General features: G+C 33.6%; 1 protein-coding gene and 1 long non-coding RNA gene across 37 annotated transcripts in view; one reads left to right on the forward strand and one right to left on the reverse strand.

Moving 5' to 3' along the window:
• OXR1 (oxidation resistance 1) overlaps window positions 1-21,820 on the reverse strand; it is a 484,621-nt gene that overhangs the window by 23,631 nt on the left and 439,170 nt on the right. For 34 of the 36 annotated variants that reach the window (XR_013528162.1, XR_013528164.1, XR_013528163.1 and 31 more), the window contains 3 exons: window positions 19,254-20,020; window positions 14,683-14,851; window positions 11,510-11,672 (listed from right to left, as the gene is read on the reverse strand). Coding sequence is in view for 33 of the 36 variants with exons in the window: in XM_054246334.2 (XP_054102309.1) it covers window positions 11,510-11,672; window positions 14,683-14,851; window positions 19,254-20,020 (1,099 nt within the window). In the remaining 3 variants the exon portion in view is untranslated. Of the gene's footprint in view, window positions 1-3,108; window positions 3,290-11,509; window positions 11,673-14,682; window positions 14,852-19,253; window positions 20,021-21,820 lie in introns of those variants that run through there. The other 2 variants (XM_035277539.3, XM_035277538.3) reach the window with 1 other exon arrangement.
• On the forward strand, window positions 12,558-17,626 carry LOC144579779 (uncharacterized). The gene is made up of 2 exons (XR_013528167.1): window positions 12,558-12,728; window positions 16,593-17,626. It is a non-coding gene; the product is annotated as an uncharacterized LOC144579779 (long non-coding RNA).

A 21,820-nucleotide genomic window follows, 5' to 3' on the forward strand; every position in this document is an offset into this window, starting at 1 on the left:
TATTAAGTATTTAAAACAATATTTGGTATACAGTGTCAGTATAAGTAATTATTTTTCTCATTATTATTTTTATCTCAAGCTGAAGTCACTGGAAAGACTTTTACAATTAATTTAGCTCTTCCTAAAATTCTACTGTTGGCTAATTCTTGCACAGACGTAAATAACTCAAAATATCCACTTTTCTCCTGTGTTTTCATATATGAAAGCCTAAATTTAAAAAAAAAGTCTGTTCTTTCATATGTGATGGCCTAAACTAAAAAATGATAAAATCAATGATATCTGAAAAAGGTAATAAAACAATGATGCTATTTAATAATTTGTGACTTGGAATAAGACTAAATTCATATTGTAAAATGGGCTTATAACTTCAAGCAAATCACAATTTATTGACAGACACTAACAGAATATGGCACATGAATATATCGAATACTTTAGTAGTTCCAAATAAATGAATGATTAGAGATCAAAGTTTAGGCTATCAGAATAAACTATAAAACAGCCTTAAAAAAAAGAAAAGATAAGGAAACTTAAGCATGCTTGATCAATATGGCTCTCATTGAAGCTAACTGGCAAAAGGTTAATTTCATGCCATGCATTTTGTTAAGAGAGTAGAATACTTATTAGTTATTAATGTATTTGTGATGTAAATTAACTTGTTTATAAAACAAAACAATCTCCAGTTAACACACAGGGATACTGTAAGGTCAAATGTGAAATAATACACAAGAATTTGGAAAATTGTCAAGGTATCTATAGATACTTCAGTGATAAACTCTCTTATAGAGGTCATAATAATATGGCCATATTATTTATTGGATAAAGACACAGAAGTCTAAAAAGCTGCACATTACAAAGTCCAAAAAGTCAAATTTCATTTGGTCTAAAATACTGATTATTCTCTTAGATATATGCATTTCTCAGTTTAAAAGCATAAGAACCCCTTCTCTGGCAAAATCTTATAGGGATCCCAATCTACAAAACAGGTAAAAGAACCACTATGTTTTTATTCCAATTTTCTTAAGAGCTACCTGATCTACAGCTCCTAGAAGCTTTAAAGCAAAGAAAACAACTGGAAAATTGGGACTTCACCTTGTCTACACATCAAAACACATCATACTGTACTATTTCAGAAAACCCTCAAAGTCATCCTGGTGAACTAAAGTATGCGCTTGTCAAGCTGTCTCTGTACTCCATGACAACTTAGTTCAGTAACCACTCTATGCTTTAATTAGTGTTCAAAATGGAAAATAATTCTACTAGACTTTCAGGGTTACTGTGAGGGTTCAATTAAATAACATATATGTATGGGCAGAGCCAATGACCAATGAGTGGAAAGCATTCTTGCTCAGGCATGAGATAAAATATCTGACAAATTATACAGCTTCCTGTAAGTAGGAACAGGACTTGGCTGGGTGCAGTGGCCTGTAATCCTAGCATTCTGGAAGTGTGAGGAAGGTAGATCTCCCAAGCTGAGCTCAGGAGTTCAAGTTCAGGCTGGGCGGCATGGCAAAACCCAGTACTACAAAAAAAATACAAAAAAATTAGCCAGGCATGGTGCTGCATGTTTGCAGTCCCAGCTACTTGCAGGGCTGAGGCAGGAACATCACTTGAACCCAGGAGGTGGAGGTTGCAATGAGCTGAGATCTTGCCACTGCATTACAACCTGGGTGACAAAGTGAGACCCTGTTTCAAAAATAAAAATAAAGAATGAACAGAAATTGGATGCGGTGACTGTAATAAGTGTAAGTGTTTGATGCACATTAATTAGACCGACCTATAAAATTCAGAATATCCATGATTTATTTTGCCTCTATTTGTAATAAACCATACTGAAATCTTTGCAAACTAAGAATAAATGATTATTCAAACTTCAAATAAAAAATTTATAAATAGCTTCATTGTTCTTGTTTTAAAGAAAAAAACGGGCCGGGCGCCGTGGCTCAAGCCTGTAATCCCAGCACTTTGGGAGGCCGAGGCGGGTGGATCACGAGGTTAAGAGATCGAGACCATCCAGGTCAACATGGTGAAACCCCGTCTCTGCTAAAAGATACAAAAAATTAGCTGGGCATGGTGGCGCGTGCCTGTAATCCCAGCTACTCGGGAGGCTGAGGCAGGAGAATTGCCTGAACCCAGGAGGCGGAGGTTGCGGTGAGCCGATATAGCGCCATTGCACTCCGGCCTGGGTAACAAGAGCGAAACTCCATCTCAAAAAAAAAAAAAAAGAAAAAAATGGTGTTAACTGATTAAGCTGGTAAATCTAATCACAAATTTTAAAAATGCAATCATTTCACGTGCCTAAACCCCTCTGTGCTGATGTTACAAATAAATACATTTTGAATTATAATTAAAAATAAAACCTTTTAAGATTTTAATATTTTGACAGACTTAACATTTAAGAAAGGCAAGCTGCTTTGGGGGCATCTTCCAAAGTCCTCGTTGGATTTTAAATCATCTACAATTATAGTAAAAATAAAATAAACATTCATAAGGCAAAATATAATCCTGAATTACCACAAAAAGAACAATGGACCTTTTATAACAATGTACACCTACAGAAAAATAACTAAAATTCTTACAATAGTATGGTTGACTGAAATTTTCCTTACTAGAATATCTTTTAAAGATTTGTATTAGGTAGCATTGCCTGGAAACTTTTTGAAAATCTTAAAAACCCTTTTCCTCAGATTCTTCAAATTATAGCCTTAAACAATATTATAAAAAATCTGGTTTGAGATCCAGTCAATAATAAATTTACTCTGTTTTATTCAATTTAGTTTTAAGCAAGAGAAAATTCTGAATATTTTTCTACAAAGTTAAGCTGAAATAAAAAACATTAAGGCAGCAATTAAGATGTGGTATATTTCCTTTGGTGTAGAATAGAATACCCAAAACACTTAATATGAAACAAAATTACAGTCCCTTATTAATATCCCTTTTTGAAGATATTCAGAATTAACAGAAACAACTTCAAGGTACTTTCTGCAATCAAAATTTTATATTCTATAAATATTCCCTAGGCTTAAACTTTCAGAAATTGTGTAATTTTTCATACTGTCACCATGAAAAGAGTAGTATATATACAAATTAAAATAATTGACTAAGATTTACCAGAGTGTATTTATGATTAATTGGTTGATGTCTTCTCCCTTTTTTCCCATACCAGAGACGAGACATTTCCTTTCCAGGGCAAATTAAGTTACATAAAATCACGTAATAACTGTTTTCAAAAGCATTCTTCCTCTGTCAAAGATAAATTTCCAGCACCAGAGCCCTACTACAGTGACAAAACAGTCTGCTAGAGACAAAGATTTGATTGACAAGAGAGAGAACTAATCACTAAGGAGTATCCATAGCAATGATAGTCCTGAGTGGAGGCTGTAAAGCTGGGGAGGGAAGAGAGAATTTCCCATGCTTAAGTTTGGTTGCACTGTACCCAAATGTGCAAAAAAAGGGCTCAAAAGTTTAAAGATACAGAGCCTATATTTCCAAACATCAGTACACGAAGAAATATATACTAAAAGTATCCCAGTAACAAAAAAGTAGTAAATATAATTTACAGTCTCTGAAAGCACACAAATGATTTTAATGAACATTTTGTTGTTTGTTCATACAATCATAAAATTATGTTCCTTACCTACAGCTAACAGTACTATAAAGTTGCGTCTTTTATGTGAACATTTTTTAAGCAGTAAGATGTCCTTTGTGGACACTTCCACCCTCAAATTTTACAGAATAACTATGTAAAAACCAAGCCAATGTGCTACAAATAAATCCTACCTAAACATTCAAAGTGACCTGAAAATTCCTTTGCCTGTTACAGTCTGTTTTTAAATTGCATTTTCTAACATCTAATTTCTTGAAAAGGTAGCTATATTCACTATGTCTATATACACTTCACTATCCACTTAGTTTTAATATAACCAAAGAAATGACTTTTTAAAAAATATCAATTACATATATAAACTACAATTATCTAGAATTTTAATTAGAGTATCAATGTCATGATAATACATTTGAGAACTTCTTCCATTTTAAGGTAAAGCTGCTCCTTCCACTTTGTTGTATGTACACACGATGCCACCTCTTCACATACACACCACCTCTTTAACACACAATACTGCATCCCAACCAATCCCCCCCATCTCGTTCCTCCATATTCCAAAATGCACTCACACATGGCACAGCACACCCCACAGTGAACACCCTACCTCCCCCACATACCAGCCATTTCCCCTATTCCTCTCATTTAACCCCACTACACTTACCCTAAAATCTCTCCCACAGTCCCTCATAGGCACATCATCATTATCTTCATACCAGGCTTAAAGTTCCCTTGTACATACAGTACACTGTGGTTATACTACACCCCTCCATCACAGAATCTCCTAACAACCATCAGCAATATTATATAATTTGGTAGTGGTGGTGGTGGAAGCAGCATTTTGAAAGCTTGTCATAACTTCCAGGTACATTTTCTAAAATAACAAATATGATATATGTTCCAAAATAGGTTTAAGTAAGATATCAGAAACAAAACAAAAAAACACCAAGCAAGGCACAGTCTATTCTGTTGGTTGCCTAGTCAACATCCACTCTTACACCTCCTTCCTAAAGCAGCCTTTATTTTGCTCAAGTATCCTTCCAGCCATGTGTTTTTGAGGAGGCTGGCTCTCATCTCTGAACAGAATTAGTCTTTACAGACCTATATCAGTGGCTCTCAAATTTTAGCCTGCATCAAAATCACCTGGAGTATTTGTTAAACTAGAATGCCGGGCTCCAAAACAGTTTTTAATGAATCAGACTGATATGGGGTCTGAGAATTTGCATTTCTAACAAATTCCCAGGCGCTGCTACTGCTGCTGATGGTCTGAGAATGACACTTCGAGAAACAACAGGTTTAAGCTATTCTGAGTGTGGTTTTCTGTTTCTCAAAGCCATCCAAATTTACAAACACAGTGTCTGGCAAACATAAAATGAGCTCAGTGTCTCACTCTTGCCCTTTCTGTTTTTGTAGTATTTAAAACACATATGCTAAGTCATTTAAATATGCCTAGAAATCCAAGAGTTTGAAGTGAATATCAGTTGCTATTATTATAGCATGACAGGATACAAAACAAAGCACCTTTGAAAACATGAATTGAACGTGTTTTCAGTTTACAAACTGAACATAATCTGTTCTCATAATTTAGGTATTCAATTTAATAATTCTTTTCCTTTACTTTATTCAAACTGAAGTTATTAAATTACCTTATATCTCTTCCTATTTGAGTTGGGAATGGTATGATAGATGCTATAATATACAATTACCCTACTTAATATTTATTTTATACTAGGTGAGACCTGTAATCCCAGTGCTTTGGGAGGCTGAGGCTGGAGAATCACTTAAGCCCAGAAGATTGAGACAAGCCTGGGCAACACATCAAAACTCTATGTCTACCAGAATAAAATAAAATAAAATAAAATAAAATAAAATAAAATAAAATAAAATAGCTGGATAAGGTGGGACATGCCCGTAGTCCCAGCTACTCAGGAGGATGAGGCAGTAGGGCTCAAACTTTTGAGCCCAAGAGTTTGAAGATGCAGTGAGCTATGAGTGTGCCATTGCATTCCAGCCTGGGCAACATAGCAAGACCCTTTCTCAAAAAATAATAAATTAAAAAATAAAGTACTATTTTAGAATTTTCATACAATGGCATGATCTCCACTCACTGCAATCTCCATCTTCCAGGTTCAAGAGATTCTCCTGTCTCAGCCTCCTGAGTAGCTGGGATTACAGGCACACACCACCACGCCCAGCTAATTTTTGTGCTTTTAGTAGAGATGGAGTTTCACCATACTGGCCAGGCTGGTCTTGAACTCCTGACCTTAGGCGATCTGCCTGCCCTGATTTCTCAAAGTGCTGGGATTGCAGGTGTGAGCCACCATGCCCAGCCTTAAGACTTTTTAATAGAAATGTTAAAGCTCATAACTTTGGGCTAGCAGTTGAAGAATATTATTAACGGGAAAGAAAAGCACTGGTTCAACACTCTCCTGAGGTCGATACATCTTTAAAATAACATCATCAGCAGTCAAAATAGATTATATTATGCATAAATCCTGGGTGTCAAATGCTAATAAGAGAAAACGTGAATAGTCTAAAACTTTCATTTATAATTATACAGGTTCTCAACATAGAAATATACTCATATATCACATAATAACAGAGATATGTTCTGAGAAATGCATCTTTAAGCAATTTCTTTGTGTGAACATCACAGTATGTACCTATATAAACCTAAATAGTATATATAGCCTACCACATAACTGGGTTATATGGTATAGTCTATTGCTTCTAGGTCACACCATATAGCACATTACTGTACTGAATTCTACAGGTGACTGTAACACACTTGTAAGGATTTGTATATCAAAATATATCTAAATGTAGAAAGAGTAATGTATTGCACTATGATGTTATGACATCACTAAGAGACGGCTCCATTATAATCGCAGGGGACCTACTAAAATGTCATTATGTGGTGCATGACTGTATTATGAAAGTCAGTACCTATAAACTTATAAATTGTATCCTTCTGATTTTTATCTTTTTCAGATTCATTAAATTTCTTCTGGAGTTATAATTTGTAATACCATTTGATTATTTGATCACTATAAAAAATTCCCTTTATCTGAGAAATGTGACTTCTCTGTGTAGTGACTTTAGACACAGAATTCCTTCACTTTTGGACAAAATTAATTCTATGTGGATTTTGCTGGCTAGACTGAGAAGAGATGAAGGTTTTGTGTGTTTAATGTATTAACTCAGTTTTAATTTTGGCATTACTTGTACCTTAATAATAATAAAAAATATGTTTAATAAAACAAACATCAGAATACTTACTGCCTGTCAGCTTAAAAAATAAGATATTAACCAAACAAGGGAAGTCTCCTGCTAAGGTGCTTCTTAGGAGTTACAGCAATAACCACGGTTATATAAAGTTCCTAATGAATGATCCTGACCACAACTCTACTTAATGACAGCTGTGAAAACAGAACTGGCTCCACAAGACAATCACCACATAGTAGTGAAAAACCAAATCCAACAATGTCATAATATGATAAATGTTATGGCCTAAAATGCTAAGAACAGGTTACAGATTGTACATTTATAAAACTAAAATGAACAACACTAGATATTAAAATCAAAATGGAAAGACTATAAATTATTTTTCAAAATATCTAAGCTGAAAGGCAGATTCCAACATATTTTTAATTAATGGTATAGAGTTTTATATAGTAAGGAGTTAACATATTTACATTTATACTTAAGTAACCTAAACTTGAATTATTGAGAAATGTTACTAATGCCATGCACCTAAAAAGACACAAGTTGTTTCAAAACCCCATAATTGTACAGAATGTCTTTTTATCAAAACTTTGGCAAAAGTGAGAAGCAAGAAGGAAGCCAGAGCAATTTTATTCAAATGCCAATAATTTTAAGAATGAAAAATATTGTTACACACTCTACGGACACACAATCTTAGTAAATTCATTCTTAAAATTTATTCAAAAAGTAAATGTGTAAGAGATTAAATAAATCAATGAAATCTGATTTAACAAAACCAGTTTCTTAGTTGTTTTTATTTATCATCCTTGGAGAACTTGATGCTTTGATTAGGTTTGGAGAATGAGAGATAATGAACTACATGTTGTATAAAACTGGAGATGAAAAATTTTGGAAAGCTTTCTCTGCCAGCTCTTATTCCAAAAGGAGTGAAAAGTCAATCCAAAGGAAGAGGGCCAAAAAGCAATTTTAGCATTAAAAGCTCCACCTCTGAGGCCTGTGGGGTCAAGCAGCAAGACTGGCACACTGAACACGTGATACAATAAACCCCTCACTTTCAGAAAATTCTAGTATAGAGCCTTTAGAAGTTGGTACTTGGGGCGGATGCTGATATTGTCCAGTGGTATGGTAATGTCTTATGGTAAATGATAGCAGGATAAAAGTGAATCAACTTACAGTATTATCATTTTGACTTCATGATAAAAAATTCCACATTTATTTTTATATTATAACAAACAAATAATGAAGCTGAATGAAAAGGTTTACAGGAATCTTGGACTTCAAAGATAATTTGAGCTTACTGTGGTGTTCACTCCTTTAGGCTATACCACTGGATGCTTGGGCTTGGGGACTTGTCAAACATTAAATTTTAAAGGGTATTTGATGGACAAAGTTGAAGACCAAGCTCAAAGATCACTAACTTACAGCCTGGTGTGTTTTTTGATTTCCCTCTCCTTGTTCTGTCTCTGAATACACAACATGATGGAAGTCCTGTGGTATGTAAGGGAGCTATGCCAGCATTAATTGTATCTGCATGGCTGCTACTGAGGAGAAAATATATTTTCTTAAAAATCAAGGCACCAAATGATTAAACAAACCTTTCTCCACAGTGAATCAAGTTTATGTTTTTGATGCAGCATCACAGATAAGAGGAATATGACAAACATTTTATATAACTTGTATGACAGGGACTTAAAAATTGAACTATATTACAATCAATATAGTCTAAAGACTATTCTACAGTCTTAATATTGTATATGTTTAACACAACACCTGAAGTTGTGGCATGGCATAGTATACTAGTTTTCCCACTTTGATTGCACAATGTAATTACCTAGGTAGTTTTAAACAACACTGATAACTAGGTCATATCCCCAATTACTCTGATTTAATTCATCTGATTTGTGACATTGGCAATGAAATCTTTGAAAGTTGGCTATCATGATGCAAAGGTTCTGCCACAGTTGAGCACCTAGTATGGTGGAAAAGGTATAGGCTCTGAATTAGTGATTAACCACTATTATTTACTACTATGAGAATTTTAGCCTAATAAAAAACAAGTTTAGAGAAATTATCTATAAAATAAAGATGATAATCTATATTTCAACGCATTGCTCTAGATCTAATAGTTATTCAAGAGGTAGAATGACATGTTAATAGACACACTATGGGGATGCAAACAGCAAACTCCAGGCTATGTGACATTCTACAAAAAAAGTCTGATTTCTTAAAAACTGAAATAAAAAAGCAAAGCAAAGCAATGCAGGAGGAAACTACATTTAGAGAGACTTAATAGATATGTTAACTAACTGCAACATTTGGGAACTTAGTTGGATGATGACAACATACAAGTTGTAAAATTAGAAACTGTATATATTACATGTATTTTAAATATTTTATGATATTTGAATAACAATGAACGATTGGAGAAAAGGAGAGACATAGAAGAAATGAGTTTATAAAGGTGAATGACTGGTATACGTGAATTCATTTTAATATTAACCTTTTATTTTTGTATATTTATTAAACAAAAGTGTTATCATCAGGAAATAGCAGATGTCAATAGACACTCTGCCTAATCTTCACCTCAGGACTTGCCTGACAATTTGTTAAAATGCCATTAGAGCACTTCTATTTTTCTGTGAAAAGGCATAAAAACAATCTGTATCAAAAAAACAGAAAGTGATTTTTTTCACAGAACTGAAAAACTCCACATCAAACAGTATCCTCACTGCACAGGATATACTTACTGACTTCCTGTGTTGAAAATGGCAGAAATCAGGGAGACTCTGTAATAAGTAATTCCTTCTCGGTTATAAGGTAAGGTTATCGGATCCCCAAAAGCACAACTCATAATGCACATTTCTTTTATTTGAGTATTATACCAAAAACATAAGTTTGGTTCACAGTAGAGAAAGGTTTCTTTAATCATTTTGTGTCTTAATTTTTTAAAAACATGTTTTTTCATCAACAGCAGCCATGCCGATGAAATTAATTCAGGCATAGCTCCTTTACCCCAAAGTACTCTTTATCATGTGGTATATGAATTGATACTACAAAAAGAGGAAATGCAGTCCTCTACACATCTTGAGTATTATGAGAATGGTATTTCTCAGATCCTTTCTCCCCAGGGCCTGTCAGGCAGTGGGGGGCTAGGGGAGGGATAGCAAGAGGTAGGGGAATAGGGGAGGGATAGCATTAGGAGAAATACCTAATGTAGATATGGGGTGATGGATACAGCAAACCACCATTACATGTGTATACCTATGTAACAAACCTGCACGCTCTGCGCATATACCCCAGAACTTAAAGTATAATAATAATAACAAATTAAAAAAAAAACACAGCTCAAGGATTTAAAAAAAAAATATGTAATTACCCAAGGAACCACCACCAAGGGTAAGATATAGAACATCTCTAGAACTCAGTAAGTTCCCTCCTGCCCAGAGCCACCCTGTCACACTCCAGTATCCAGTAGTCTGATGGATTTTTGACTAGTTTTGCCCTTTTGAAATTCGTGTAAATGAAATTACATAGAATATGCTCATTTGTGTCAGGCTTCTTTTACTCAGCATATTTGTAAGATTCATCCATGTCATTGCCTGTACCAGTAGATCTTTTTTATTGTTATTTGGAATTCTGTAAGTATTCAAAAATTTATTCATCCATTCTCCTGCTAATGAGTCTTTCCAATTTTTGGGCAATTATGAATAAAGTTGGTATAAAGATTGATAATGATGGTTTAAGTATTAAAATAACCCAAAATATATGCTCAATATGTTTCTTCTTTCCCTCCCTTATATTGGAGACAGCAGAAACTGATGCTGTATATACTACACAGAATGAAATTAGACACATTCAAAATCAAGTCTGCATTTTAAACAAGACATGCCATGTATACCTTAAATTATTATACATGTTAAGTGCATGCACAATACATTGACACCACATTAACAACCACAAACATTAACACCAAATGAATAACAAAATTTGATTACATTTATTATCACATTTTAGCATCTGCTCTATATTTTCTAATGCATCAAGAAGAGATTAATCTAGGCAACACCAACATATATTGTCACCCTACCAACCCTACAAGATAAAGCATGTAAAATGTAATATGTAATCTTAAAATATATCTAAGAGGAGTTACAAAAAGTTTGTATTACTTTGGACCATTTAAACAAGTTCAGTAAATTTGAGCACATAAAGTTTCTACTACTTTGTAAAATTAGCACCTGCTTATTTCCTTAAAATTGATATTGAAAAATTTAAGTCAAGATAATGTTTAGGTCTAAAATCTAGAAAGGAGTAGTAATTTGTGTAGATGTTATGCAAATACTATGCACAGATGTGTTAAATGACTGCTGTACTGCCTCCATGAAGGAGGTATTTCCTTCTTTGCCATAATGTTAATCTATCCTAAACTAAATATTCCATAATATTCTCAATAAAAGTTCATTTTATTGCTGATGGGTTTTCTAGTATTTTAAAGCAAAAGCAGAATGGCAAATACAGTATTAAAGTTAATATTCAGATTCATTCAATAACCACGTATACACATGGATAAACCTTTAAAAAATCCTCTTTTGTATAAACATCACTTAAACTTTATACTACCATAAAGCTAATAATTCATATAAACTCAAAAGATTACTGAAATCTTGATATATTTCTCCTTACCTCCCATTCTCTGGCTGCTGCTTGATTACTAGAATCCTCAACTGTTTCAGACTCCTCAATCTTTTTTACTACTATGAATCCAGGTTCTCTTGTATATTCGCCAGTATCTTCTGCATATATTTCCGGACTCCACTGAATGAAGAAGGCATACAAGTGATCTGTCCTGTTAGGAGAAGTGGCTATTAATACATCTAGTATTTTGTGCTGCTAGAACTACAAAATTACATTTGTAAAATATCTTAATAAACCTTGAAGACTTAAAATGTACACAAAATGTACTGTTTTATATTAATACAAAATGATATACTATCAGGAAGTCATTAACTTAAAAATTTTATTTGGCTATATTCAGTCAGGTTGTTCTTTAGAAAACTATATTAAAATTTTCCTTTGCATGTTTTTGAGTAGTTCACATGCTGTATATAATAATGCTTTACTTCTTTAAAGACACTAGTGATGGAAAAGAAAATAAAATACACAACTTTGACCTCTTTTGCAGTAATCTAATGATCTAAAATACAAGTAATTTGTTAATGGCCTATATTGAAACATCATACAGAATTTTTGCAGTTAATAGAAATGTAATGTCCTTAACTTTTGAATGATACTAGGAATATACAATGCTGAAGGATAGATGATCTAATCTTAGAAACCTGTGTTCTCCTTTTCAATGTTTTGTTTACTACTGTAAAGCCAGTTGTTGCATTCCCTGTAAAACATATTTGAGAGTCACACACATATTTCAAATATCTAGGTTTTATTGGTTTTAGTTAACATGTTTTTGAAAATTGATTACATAACTCTCAGCTAACACACCAGTTAACAACCACAGTTCTGGAAATTATATTTTCAATATAATAATTTTTTAAATTGCCATTCCTTATGTGGCAGCTAACATATTTAAAAAATGCTACATTTTACCTTTCAATGTAACATCTTATATTTTTATCAATTTCTTACTATCTAAATAGCAATTTTTCTAAGTTTTATGTCTACAATAAAGATCAGAATCCTAATAATATTAGTTTGTAATGAATATTAGCCAAGATACAAGGATGAATATTAAAATAGGAAAGTACATATAAACATTAAAATAAAATGAAGAATAATGAGAAAAACTAAATTTTTGTGTCCATTTTAACTTAATATAGTTATATTTTTCATTGCAGTGATTTCAACATCACTGGAAAGTTTGAAGATCTGGTTCTGTCCTTTCCAGGTATTCATCAATTATACAAATCATATTTTAAGATTAAGCCAGTGTTGTAGAAGACACACATTGTACTTATTGTACATTTGGTGGTGTGGGAAGAGGGAAAGGATCATTATCATTTCATGCCTAAAAGCAGTAGTCTTCCAAAGCAACATATAAAGACTTTCTTAGAGGCACACAAACACGTAAGATGGTGCTAAGGGAATCAATTTGCGTATCTCCAATTTCCATATGTTACTCATAATAATCTACCTAAAAATAGTATGGTCAAGATATTTTACAGAGTCCCTATTATTTGCTTTCATTAAAGCACTTTTTCTAATTTATTAAAGAAGGGTGTATCTTCTTCACCTATTCAGAATTTACAATGGTACATGCACTACAGTATAAAAACTTCCAGGCTGCCCAAGATTGGTGTTGAGACAGGAAATGATTATAAAAACTGGGTAATACGTCCTTCTGTATGTCAGGTGGTTTCTCATTAATTGATTTCCACAGAACTAAAGGTGTTTTCAATGGAGTTGTTCACTGATGATCACTAAAAATATTCTGACAAAAACGACTAATTTTTGAAATTATATAGAAACAAGTTTAAAGAATTGATGACATTATTAAAATAAAATTCTCTCCAGTCTTATTGACTTTTCTATGAACAAAGCTTCTCAGTACTTACTAAGAAAAATAAAAGCGAGAGGCAGAACTGATGCTGAGTCCTATCTCATGCTTTTAATGAAACATATTCATCTATCAATGGATATAGAAAAGGTCCACCTATATCTTTAGACAAGCATTTCCTATGATATTTTACTTTTTATGTGTAATATCTTTGTTCAGCAATATCTTTTCAAGTATGTTAGCGTAGCATTATCTTAGAAAGCAGAGATAGTCATCTTACTGAGAAGGAAAGGGTAACCAGGTTTAATGTCCATTATAAAAGATTCGGGTTCCCTAAACTTATGGTTCCTCTTCTGTAAAATAACCCAAGGCATGTGCAGCTGTCACTTGGCCTTCTTCACATCCTTTGTGGGAAAGGAGGTACAGAGAACTCACACAATTGCTGATGATCTGATTACCGTATTTCTGTGCTTCCTCCCAGCATGCATCAAATGGAGGCAAACTAAGTTGTTGGCTTGCAAGTAGCCTAAAACCTTAAACCCTTTACTATTTTTACAACAATCACAGAAAATTTTTTAAAAAATGCAATTTCAGTATACACACACACAGATATGTAAATGTGGTAAGTATATGTAGTTTGTTGCAAATAAATATAAGAGAGGATAAACATATAGTATCTTATAATGAGATTGTATAAGGTGGTATTATGAAAATACAAGTTTAAGGAGAAAAAGTAATGATGCAATGTCTAACTGGTAAAGTAGTTTTTAAATGGATAATGGTAGAGGAAATGTTATGATGTTTCATTTTCACTGGATAAAAGTAAGTTTTTACCCAAAATGTAAAAATTTACAAGATAGTACAACAGACATACAATTGCTTAAAACTTACGATGAAAAATTTAATTGTGCAAAGAGTATACACAATATTGTGAAGACTACTACATCCTTTTAGTAGCTAATTTGGTGTCATGTATATAGAAGGCATTTAATGAATATCTGAGGAAATTTTTAACATAAAGGAATTATATACCATTACCTGCCTTCAGGAAGGAGCTATATCAAATAATATTTTGATGAATCTTCTTGCTCCATGGTATCTTAAGTTTCTTTACTACCCAAACTGGATATTTGTTCACATTTTTTAATAATAAACTACAAAAGGGAATGCAATTAAAAATGGGGTAAATTATAAAGTAGGAGCAAAATTATTTCAAATAGACTTATTATCTACTTTTAATCATAAACTATGTTTCAATAGTTTCTCATTGGTATTTTGATAAACAAATTAATTTTAGTTCAAAGAATCTCAATAATGTTCTCAAGTTGTTGTATGGGTTTCTTACCTTTCTTGTGGCACAGCAAACCAATATTCATGTTTCTTGTCTCTCTGTGCATACTGCTGCATTGTGGCACTTGCTTGAGATACAAATGTTTTCCTCATTGGTTTTCCAACTCTGAGACACAAGAATTTATGTAATCGGTGCCTTCTCTTTTCTTTTAAAAATGCAGGACCTAGAATTCAGATGCAAACTATTTATTCAATATTCATACACCAAGTTTAAGTAGTTTAGGTAATTTTACCTTCAAAATTCTGACAAATAATTACAGAATAAAACCTCGCTTTACTGGTACTAAAGTAAATTTTCTTAAGTAACTTATATTTTTTCCTTCAAAGGTAAAGTCACAGATACAACACGACTACACTTAACAAAAGAGCCAAGTTAATGAACAAAAATTATGTCTAAGAACATTAAGAAAAAATGTAAAAGTTTAAGAACATTATTACATTTTCAACAGCCATACTAATACACACACATATTATATATATAATTTTCTACATATTCTCTATCAGTCTTTTAGAATGACATCTAAATAACTGTAGAATTTTTAAAGGCATACTTAACATGGCTGTTACAGACAAAAAAGTAATGAAGTTTCTAATGCTTTTACATTTATACAAAATTGTAATAAAACTTTAGTCAACAATATATTAGATTCTGCCACCTGTTTGGACAGTTAATTAAAACTGAATTAGTTCTAACTCTTCTAACCAGAGATGCTGATAAAGAGTATACTGAGGTCTAAATATATAGGTGAGTTGAGGAACCCAGATATTAATTAGCTTACTAAGGCAGCACACTGTGGAAAAAAGAGCACTTAAAGTAAGGCGATCTGGGTACTCATCATGGCTTTTTCTCTGGGCAATATTATACAAGGTAGATAGTCTATGGGAACCCCACTGTTTTCATGTGGTTAAAACGATGAACTTTCACCATTCTTCTCACAATGGTACTAGACAATTTTATATTTATTACACAATTTTATTATAAAGTCATAAAGATCAGAAAGTTTGAATATTTCCCTATTACAGAATAACAAGTAACTTAAAACTACCCCCCCAAAAAAGAAACCAAATGGACAGTTTAAAGATGTCTGTTTAAAAACATCTACCAGGCCAGGCTCAGTGGCTCATACCTGTAATCTCAGTGCTTTGAGAGGCCATGGCAAGTGGATCATGAGGTCAGGAGTTCAAGACCAGCCTGGCCAACACGTGAAACCCTGTCTCTACTAAAAATACAAAAAATTAGCCAGTTGTGGTGGCCTGCGCCTGTAATCCCAGCTACTCAGGAGGCTGAGGCAGAAGAATAGCTTGAACCTGGGAGATGGAGGATGTAGTGAGCGGAGACTACGCCACAGCATGCCAGCCTGGGCAACAGAGTGAGACTCCGTCTCAAAAAAAAAAAAACCTACCGATTTTTCTCCTTTTAATATTTGGTTCTAATAGAACCTCCTCATCCCCATTAAACCCTCAACCCCCACAAGAAAATTAGTCCACCACATTATCAAGTTAAATGGAGTATTATCTTTTTTCAAAGTTTCATAATATAAGGCAACTATCATGTGTAGTAAAAGATGCAGTCAAAGATCTTCAAAATATAAGGTAACTGTCAGATGCATCTTCTGTCTTTGATGTTTTGAAAAATGCTGGACAGAGTTCTTTAAAATGTCTTAAGAATAGAGACTATTAATAACAACTGGATGTCTTAATATGTAAATGGCTAAATAAATTTTAGGGTCATTAAAGCCATGTTTTCAAAGAAGTGTAATGACATACAAAAAGGCTTGTGACATTAAGATGTGAAAAAAGTAGGATACAAGTATTATTTTGTTCTATAAGAAAGATAAATATATCAAATGTTAACAATGATCATCTCCGAGTGATGAATTCCACTTGTTTCCTTTTTTTTTTCAGACGGAGTCTCGCACTGTCACCAGGGCTGGAGTGCAATGGCACAATCTCGGCTCACCGCAACCTCTGCCTCCTGGATTCATGTGATTCTCCTGCCTCAGCCTCCTGACTAGCTGGGATTATAGATGCACACCACCACAGCCAGCTAATTTTTTGTATTTTTTGTACAGACAGTGTTTCACTATGTTGGCCAGGTTGGTCTCAAACTTCTAATCTCGAGATCCGCCTCCCCTCAGCCTCCCAAAGTGTTGGGATTACGGGTGTGAGCCACTGCACTCGGCCTCCAGGTGATTTTTATAAATTTTCCAGAACCTTCCTACATTTGCCAAATGTTCTTTACTGAACATGCACTAGTTTTGAATTAAAAAATAAGTATTACAGAAGAAAAATATTCAATCTTTTTTAGAAATTGCTTCAAGTATTTACACACACACACACACACACACACACATATATATATATATATATATATATAGAGAGAGAGAGAGAGAGAGAGCGTGAGCCAGAGTCTCGCTCTGTCACCCAGGCTGGAGTGCAATGGCACGATCTCAGCTCACTGCAACCTCTGCCTCTCAGGTTCAATTGATTCTCCTGCCTCAGCCCCGCAAGTAGCTGGGACTACAGACACACACCACCACACCCAGCTAATTTTTTGTATTTTTAGTAGACAAAGGGTTCCACTATGCTAGGCAAGATGGTCTTGATCTCCTGACCTTGTGATCCACTTGCATCGGCCTCCCAAAGTGCTGGGATTACAAGAGTGAGCCACTGTGCCTGGCCATGAAGTATTTTAATACCTACTAAACACAACCCTTAGGTTTTCAGGGTATCTCAATAGGATGATGAGAAGAAAATTTGGTATTTTAAAAAGAGCCAAATCTTGTGCACTGCTGTGGGGAAGGTAAAATGGTGCAGCCACTACGGAAAACAGTAAGGTGGTTCTTCAAGAAATTAAACATAGAGTTACCACATGATCCAGAATTCTACTTCTGGGTATATACCAAAAATAATAATAATAATAATAAAATAAGTAAATATATATATGTGTGTGTGTATATATTCAAAGGAGAGATTCAGACATATTTGTACACTAATGTTTGATGAAGCATTATTTACAATAGCCAAAAGGTTGAAACAACCCAAATGTCTATCAAAAAATGAAAAGACAAAATGTATACATATTCAATAGAATATTATTCAGCCATGAAAAGACAGAAAATTCTGACACATGGTATAAAATAAACTTTGAAGGCATTATACCAAGTGAAATAAGCTAAACATCAATGAACAAATATTGTATGACTCCACTCACATGAAGTATTTAGAGTAGTTAAATTCAGAAACAGAAAGTAGAATGTTGGTTGTCAATAGCTATGAGGAAGGGAGAAAAGCCAAGTATTGGTTTTTGAAAGTTTTTTTGTTTGAGACAGGATCTTACTCTGTTGCTTAGGCTGGAGTGCAATGGCCTAATCATGGCTCACAGCAGCCTCAACCTCCTGGGCTCAATCAATTCTCCCATCTCAGTCTCCTGAGTAATTGGGCCTACAGGTGTGCACCACCATATCTGATTAATTTCTGTAATTTTTTTGTAGAAACAGGGTTTTACCATGGTGCCCAAGCTGTTCTCTAACTCCTGGGTTCAAGCAATCTGCCTGCCTCAGCCTCCCAAAATGATAGGATTACATGCATGAGCCACCATGCCTGGGCAACTTACTGTTTAAAGAGTTTCAGTTTTGGAAGATGGAAAAAGCTCTGGAAATGAACAGTAGTGATTGTTTGCATAACAATGTGAATGTACTAATGCCACTGCATGGTAGATATAAAAATGGTTCAAATAATAGATTTATGTTATATATTACCACAATTTAAAAAAGTTAAATGGTAAATTTTATTTTACGTATATTACAGCAAAAGAAAAATCTTTGAATTTAAAAAATGAAAGAAAAGTTCATATGCAAATTGGATTATTCTGAGACCAACATTCTAATAGAATTAATATTAGAAATGTTAGCTAAGTTACTTGAGTTGTACCCCATTTGACCCATAATGTATTAACAGGACTACAGTATATTAGAAATGAAAGACTATTAATATAATTTTCAGAAGTAAACAGTCGCAGAAAACTGAAAGATAAAATAGTGTTTTCATTTATCCTGAGAGCAGGTTTTTAAAGAAAAATAATCAGATGATGATGAAACTTCTCGATATGTGGAAAAATTCTATAAACACATGTTTATGTTACCTGTATTTTTAATAAAAGATGGGATTATGATTTTGGCAATTAAAACGTTGTATATAAAAAAAGACATTTTTAATGGTAACATTCCAAAAACTTTTTAAGAGAAAATGGAGTGATCAAAGGTATTATACAGCTTGTGTGCACTTTTAAGAAGTAAATGGTTTAACGATAGAATGTAGTAAGCCAAGAATGTTTTAACATGGTGGGTAGCAATGATGTTCATTATGTGTATGATCCACCTGTAAGACAAGTAAAGACAGTAGACACTGGAGACTGTATATACTTGTCCCTGGAAGATCACCGGTCAAGCACCACTCGATTATCCTTCAGGCTGGCCTAAGGTACAGCAGCTTTTGCGTTAGTGAGGAAAGAAAGAGACACCATACAATCAGATGAACTAACTTTATTTACTCCATAACACTTACTTTCTATGTGTCCATCAGCAGATGTAATTTTGTGCTTAACTTCTTTTTGTGACACTTGTTGAATATTTTCCCTTTGCTGTTTTGTTTGTTGCATAGTATGGGTTTTCCAGAGTTTGCGTAGCTCTTCTACCTCTGTCTCTGAGTTCTGATTTTGCACCTTTCCTTGTTTTCCTTTGTTAAGAGTTTGCTTTTGTTTAAATCCTGTTGTTTCCCCACAAGGCATATTTTCTTTTTTATTCTCTACTTGGTGTAGAGAATTCTCATGAAGAAAAGAATCCTGGTCTGAATTACCTTTTATACTTAGGCTGTCTTCTTTAGGGCCTGATACTCCTTGAAAGTTATCTGCAACCTGATCTCCTTGCTTAATGGCCATTTCAAGATTATTTAAATCAGTTTTATGAGATAAAGTCCCAACTTCATTTGTAGAATGTTCAGTATCAGATCTTAAGTGACCAGGAGTACTAGTCAATTCTGATTTGACTGTCAGACTTTCTACTTCAGTCTGATTGACAGTTTGCACAGATTCTGATGACGCACCAGAAGACTTATCTTGTCGCAGTTCATCTGAAGAGACAAGTTCCTCTCGTATAGGGGAAAGTTCTGATTCTGTGAACACATCTTCAGAAAGAGACTCCTCAGTGCTCCTAGGAGCAGTGCTGGCACTATCATTACCTGCATCTCGAATTCTTGAGTCTATTTCCTGAGTATTACTTCCTGTCATTTTCTTCGAATGGCAGAAATCCCTTCCTGATAGCTGATCTATTTCTCTGCCATTAAACAAAATAAAAAATAATTAGACTTTTAAAATTGTCATGTTATTTTCCACACACTGAACACTGAATTAACATCACTAAAAATATTTTTTAACCAAAGGGTGTAGCAAGTATCTCCATTGAATATAAAAAATCTGATTTACTCATGACCAAATAAGTAAGTTTATAGACCAAGTAATTCTATAAATTAATTAACTACGTCAAACTTTTACATCAATTGTTTAATATTTGGGAAATATCAAAGTAAGATTTCCTTGCAAGTAATCTACTTGAAGGGAACTTGATGACGTAAGTTCTGGGTAAAGCTAAAATTCTAAACTAAAATTTACTCATTGATGGAATATGGAAAATAAACAGATCATTTTTTTAATTAAAACTTTAAACCTCCCAATAAAGTAAAAATAAGTTGATTTCCATATATACACACACATACACATATGCAGTGCATATTTACATTCAAATAAAGTTTAAAATATATGGCTCAAATGTAAGGCTTAAAGCCAATCTGAATAGAACTCAAGCAAAAGTTTTAGCGAAAATCTTCAAGCTAACAATTATACCCTTTAACACCTCTAAACTTACTCAGGTAAAAAGTTTAGAAATTAGACAAATGAATGGTTCCTAACTTGGTCTAGACTTTCATGTTTAATGACATTTGTGTATGTAAACACTAATGTTCAAAAGTTAACTTCTAAAAAGAGGGAGTTTTAACCCCTATACCATGAATATAAGTTGGTAATTTAAAATGACGGTTACATGAAGTTTGTGATAAATAAAATTATATGAATTCTTAATAAAAAAGTATTAATATTTATACATATGTAGTTTGAGAACCATGTAAAATATGCTGAACAGAAAAGACTGGAAAGTAAGACAACACAAAAATAATTGGCTATCTTTGAATGGTAAAGCTGGGTAACTCTTTTTCTCTTGTTCTGGTTTTTGGTATTTTCCAATTTTTCTGTAACAAGTGTGCATAATTTCTATAACTAGGATGGATAATTTTTTAAAAGTATGAATTAGTTGAAGCCAATTATCTCTGCTGCCTTTGTATCTGATTCACCTTAAGAAACACAAGAATCTAGTTTGCTATTAAATATGCAATAGTGTCATCTACTGGTGATGCACTCAAACTGCATCTACAGGGTGTTAGAACAGGGCAAAAGTTTTGAGAAATTTTATCTGTACACTTAAAAAATTAGAAGACGCTTAGGTAAGAGATAAATATAACAACCGTGACAGGATGTATATTTAGGTAAGTGCCATGCCCTTCAGACTTAATATGCTAAAAGGTAAAACATTTATGCCAGTGATACTGCTATTGTTGAATGTAATTCCAGACTAATACCTTGGAAATCAATCTCCCAAGGAACATAAGACAGAAGAAAACCAATCAAATCTTATACCTCATTTTTGCCATACATGACATTACTCTGCAAAACCACCAGCTTTCTTTATCTGATTTGGTGCCAAATATTGTTTTTAATCAATCCATAAGGCAGAATTTAAAGATATTTCTTTTAGAATTTCTTTAAAGAATTCAAAGAAATATTTCTTTTTAAAGAAATATCTTTAAATGATTGTATCAAATCCAGGAGATACTTTCCAGGGAATAATAAAACAGTGATTTGAAAGGAAAGAGCTCTACAGCATCGTTGTATAATAGTTATGGATTGTTCAGAATAAGAGAATCCCAAAGTACCACATTGCAAATGGAAAAGGCCAGGTGCCGTGGCTCATGCCTGTAATCCTAGCACTTTGGGAGGCCAAGGCGGGTGGATCACTTGAGGTCAG

Source organism: Callithrix jacchus, chromosome 16 (genome assembly GCF_049354715.1).
Source record: "Callithrix jacchus isolate 240 chromosome 16, calJac240_pri, whole genome shotgun sequence".
NCBI lineage: Eukaryota > Metazoa > Chordata > Mammalia > Primates > Cebidae > Callithrix > Callithrix jacchus.